This window comes from Mus caroli, chromosome 7 (genome assembly GCF_900094665.2).
Source record: "Mus caroli chromosome 7, CAROLI_EIJ_v1.1, whole genome shotgun sequence".
Lineage (NCBI taxonomy): Eukaryota > Metazoa > Chordata > Mammalia > Rodentia > Muridae > Mus > Mus caroli.
This window is the reverse complement of record NC_034576.1, coordinates 107,081,586-107,085,992: the sequence shown is the minus strand read 5'-3', so window position 1 is coordinate 107,085,992 and position 4,407 is coordinate 107,081,586. Positions and strand designations below refer to the sequence as shown.

At 43.8% G+C, this 4,407-nt stretch overlaps 1 protein-coding gene across 1 annotated transcript in view; it reads right to left on the bottom strand.

Moving 5' to 3' along the window:
• LOC110298020 (ubiquitin carboxyl-terminal hydrolase 17-like protein D) overlaps nt 1–3,933 on the bottom strand; it is a 6,523-nt gene extending 2,590 nt beyond the window's left edge. Inside the window, exons 1-3 of the mRNA XM_021167069.1 lie at nt 3,912–3,933; nt 1,486–1,599; nt 9–703 (exon numbers count right to left, since the gene is read on the bottom strand). Coding sequence (XP_021022728.1) covers nt 9–703; nt 1,486–1,525 — 735 coding nt within the window. The 5' untranslated portion in view covers nt 1,526–1,599; nt 3,912–3,933. The remainder of the gene's footprint in view (nt 1–8; nt 704–1,485; nt 1,600–3,911) is intronic.
• Between the last annotated feature and the right edge of the window lie 474 nt (nt 3,934–4,407).

Here is a 4,407-nt window from a genome sequence, read left to right as displayed (position 1 = left end):
TTTGGGGCAATATGAACATGCAGGGTCTTGGAAGCTGGCATCTTCTGTCTACACCTACCACAGTAGTAGGCATTCTCTCCACGTAGCTCTTCTGACTTCTCTGTATCCCACAAGGCTTGCTTTACACTCTGAGCTGAGCTGATATCCAGGGGGACATCCAGGAAGGGATCGTAGGTATCTGAGGTGCCCTGGCAATGGAGACACTTGATCTGAGACCTCCACAAGCCTCCAAATATGTCATGAATGGGTGAGCTGTCCTCAGAGGTGGGGCACGATTGTCTGTGCACTTGAAGGCAGGATTCATGCATTGTTTCCAAGGTGAACATGAGAAACTCATGGGCATCTTCCTGCTGGTACTTGTGGAAGGCAGAGGTCAAAATCTGGGAGGGCTTCATGACATCCCCCGAGTGAGAGTGTAGGAGACTCTGGGTCACATGAGCTTCCATAACACACATCTTACAGCCTTCTGGGGAACAACAGGTTTGACTGTGCTTCCGGGACAGCATGTAGTGAGCTAGAGGTGGTGTGTGTGTCAAGCACTGCAGGGCTGCATTCATGTAACAGCTGTTGCCTGTGTTCTGGAGCCCGCATCCCGGTCCTTGGGGACTCTTCCAAATCAGACTGTACTTTCCATTGACAGTTAGCTCCTCCACCACCTGAGCTTCATTCTGATGCAGCTCTGGGGCACCAGAAGATGACAGGGCTGTGTTTGATATGGGACAAGAACACGAAAAGACTTTAGGGTATGCCAGTGACCAAATCCTTTACCTTCAGACTCCATTCTAGAAAACCTGACCTAACTTTCACCTCAGGAATACTAACAGGACAGTACCTAGAATTACATTCCAAGTTAACCGACCCCCTCCTCCGAAAATAAAACACTCACATACAACCCATCCCAAACTAAACATGAACATAAATCCAGTCTCTAGGTTCCACTCCCAACAAGACCAGTGTCTCCATGTTATTACTCCAACAGATCTGCAACCCCAGGTTCATAACATGCTCCCTCCCTTCCAAACCCCAATGCAGAGGGAAGCAGAAATCCAGCCTATGACTCCCTGGACCCACCAATATGTTACAGGCCACAAAATCTACCAAATTAGATGCTTGCACACTCACCCACATGCCACTGCTTGCTGCTTACTGTAAACTCTTACCCTGAGAGATATTCAGGGCTCATCATCACCAAAGCCTCCCTGCTAGACAGTGGCTATAGTAGTCTCCTAACTAGCTGGTAAAAAGGCCACACAGTGATTGCATCTCATCAGTTCCTGTCTAGTTTTGGGTGATGACTACTCTTTTCTGGCACTACACATGCAAACTGCAAAAGGCCTTATGATGAGACTCAACCTCTTAGAAGAGCAGAGCAGCCCCTTTGTCAACAAAAGTCTGTCCCAGCACACTCAATTCATCCTTATGTATGTCTAGGGCAGCTGGAGATGACAAGGCTGCTGGGGGACACATAAGACATAAAGACCTAACAGTGAGACTCACCTTCTGGGAAGGAAAGAGAAACCACCATGTCTCCAAAGACCTCTTCAAATAACTTTCTGGAGTCTTCTAAGGGAGCAGAAGGAATTTTTTCCCCTCCAATCTCTGCAAGTGACAACAAATGCTCAGTCTTTTATATCCCAGTCTTGTGACCACGCCTACAGTCTTCCCAAGACGGCCAATCCCAGACAAGCCTCTTACAAGTTGGGTGTGGTTTCTGCAAAGCAGCTCAGAAATATCATCTCTTTGGAGTGCATTTCCCTGAATTTANCTCCAATTTCCTAGGTGTCTTAAGCTTGGGTCTTACTTTGGAATAAAGTTACAAAACCATGTCAAATAGATGACTACACATGCCATACAACAGTTCCTATTACATTGCTAACCACACAGAACCAGTATAAAGAGCCTAGGCCTGGTTTTCCTTCCGTTTCCTCTTTCTTTCTTTCTTTCTTTCTTTCTTTCTTTCTTTCTTTCTTTCTTTCTTTCTTTCTTTCTTCCTTTCTTCCTTTCTCCCTTTATTCCTTTCTTTCTCCCTTTCTTTCTTTCTTTCTTTCTTTCTTTCTTTCTTTCTTTCTTTCTTTCTTTCTCTCTCTCTCTCTCTGTCCCTCCCTCCCTCCCTCTTTCCCTCCCTCCCTGCCTCCCTCCCTTCCTTCCCTCTCTCTCTGTTTCTCACTCTCTCTGTCTCTCTCCTCCTTCTGTGTTTAGATTTTCATCTTTGTTGACTTTGATTTGTAAGTAGATCATTTCTCTCTAGCAGATACATTTCTAGTCAAGGTCATATGTTCTATGAAGTCATCTAGTCCCCTAAGTAGACTGTTGATTCTCTCAGGAAAAAAAAAAATGACCTTGAATCTAAACTTTGCTTCTTTAGTGTGTTATCAGTACTCAAGATACGGAGCATTTTGATGTAAATGTTTTACCCACAACTAAATCTCTAATTACTTATAAGAAAATTTTTGCTGGCAATGGTTATGAACCCTGTGATCCCTGCACTTGGGAAGCAGATGCAGGCAGAATTCTCAGTTGGAGGCTACCCTGGTCTACAGAGTGAGGTCCAAGAAAACTACAGCTACACAGAAAAACCCTGTCTCAGACAACAAACAAACAAACAAACAAGCAAGCAAACAGAATATTTTTATAGTGCCATTGCCTCTAATGCTGCAACTGCTGAGTAGGTGATTCAATCACCCAGTTAGCTCCATTATGCAAATTAAGTCTTACTTGAGTAATAAGATTCACTGTAGGTGGACCAAACCAGGCAAATCCTCCCTTCCTGTATGTTTTTGAGACAATATGGCTCATTCTCCATTCTGACCTTGAGCTTGGTATCAATCACACTATGATGGCTTCAACTCATAACAATTGGCTTTATTACAATGAAAAGAAAACAAACAAACAAACACACACACACATACTCAAACAAATAAACACACATCTTTAGCAAAATCTGTCTTAGTCAGGGTTGTATCTCTTTATAAAGCAGTGAAACTTGAAACTTTTTTTTTCCATTTCTACTCTCAGTGAATAACCTTCATACCTTCATGCCACAGTCTTAGTCATTATTTCCTGTTATATCCTTACTAGTTTCTGAATCTAGTGGCCTCTTTGTTTTTTATCCAGTAAGTTCAAATTTTTTTTGGGGGGGGGTTTATATGATTTTGTGTGTCAATGATGCAATCTTAGGCCTTGCCCATTCCTACTAAGTCATTTACTTCTAACTTTTACCTCAGGAAAACTAACAGGACAGTAACTAGCATTACATTCCAAGTTAAACGACCCCCTACCCCCNAAAATAAAACACTCACATACAACCCATCCCAAACCAAACATGAACATAAATCCAGTCTCTAGGTTCTACCCCTAACAAGTCCAGTGTCTCCAAGTTATTACTCCAACAGATCTGCAACCCCAGGTTCATAACCTGCTCCCTCCATTATGAACACCAAAGCAGAGGGAAGCAGAAATCCAGCCTATGAATCCCTGCACCCACCAATATGTTACAGGCCACAAAAACTAGCCAATTAGGTGCTTGCACACTCACCCACACCCCTCTGCTTGCTGCTTACTGTAAGCTCTTACCCTGAGAGATATTCCGGTCCTCACAACCCCAAAGCCTCCCTGCTAGACAGTGGCTCATGGTAGTGCCCTAGCTAGCTGGTAAAAAAGCTACACAGTGATTGCATCTCATCAGTTCCTGTTTGGTTTTGGGGGATGACTACTCTTTTCTGGCACTATACATGCAAGCTGCAAAAGACCTTATGATGAGAATCAACCTCTTAGAAGAGCAGAACAGCCCCTTTGTCAACAAAAGTCTGTCCCAGCACACTCAATTCATCCTTATGCAGGTCTAGGGCAGCTAGAGATGACAAGGCTGCTAGGGGACACACAAGACTTAAAGACCTTACAGTGAGACTTACCTTCTGGGAAGGAAAGAGCAACCACCACTTCTACAAAGACCTCTTCAAATAACTTGCTGGAGTTTTCTAAGGGAGCAGAATGAAGTTTTCCCCCTCCAATCTCTGCAAGGGAGGACAAATGCTCAGTCTTTTATACTCCAGTCTTGTGACCACGCCTATAATCTTCCCAGGGCAGCCAATCGCAGACAAGCCTCTCACAAGTTGGGAGTGGTTTCTGCANAGCAGCTCAGAAATGTCATCTCTTTGAAGTGTATTTCCCTGAATTTAGGNCCAAAATCCTAGGTGTCTTAAACTTGGGTCTTAATTTGGAATAAAGTTACAAAACCATGTCAAATACAAGACTACACATGCCATGCACTGCTTGTGGACGTTGTACATCGTGGTGCGCACTAGGCTCCGCACCACGATGTACAACGTCCACAAGCAGAAACTTGGGTCTTAATTTGGAATAAAGTTACAAAACCATGTCAAATACAAGACTACACATGCCATGCAA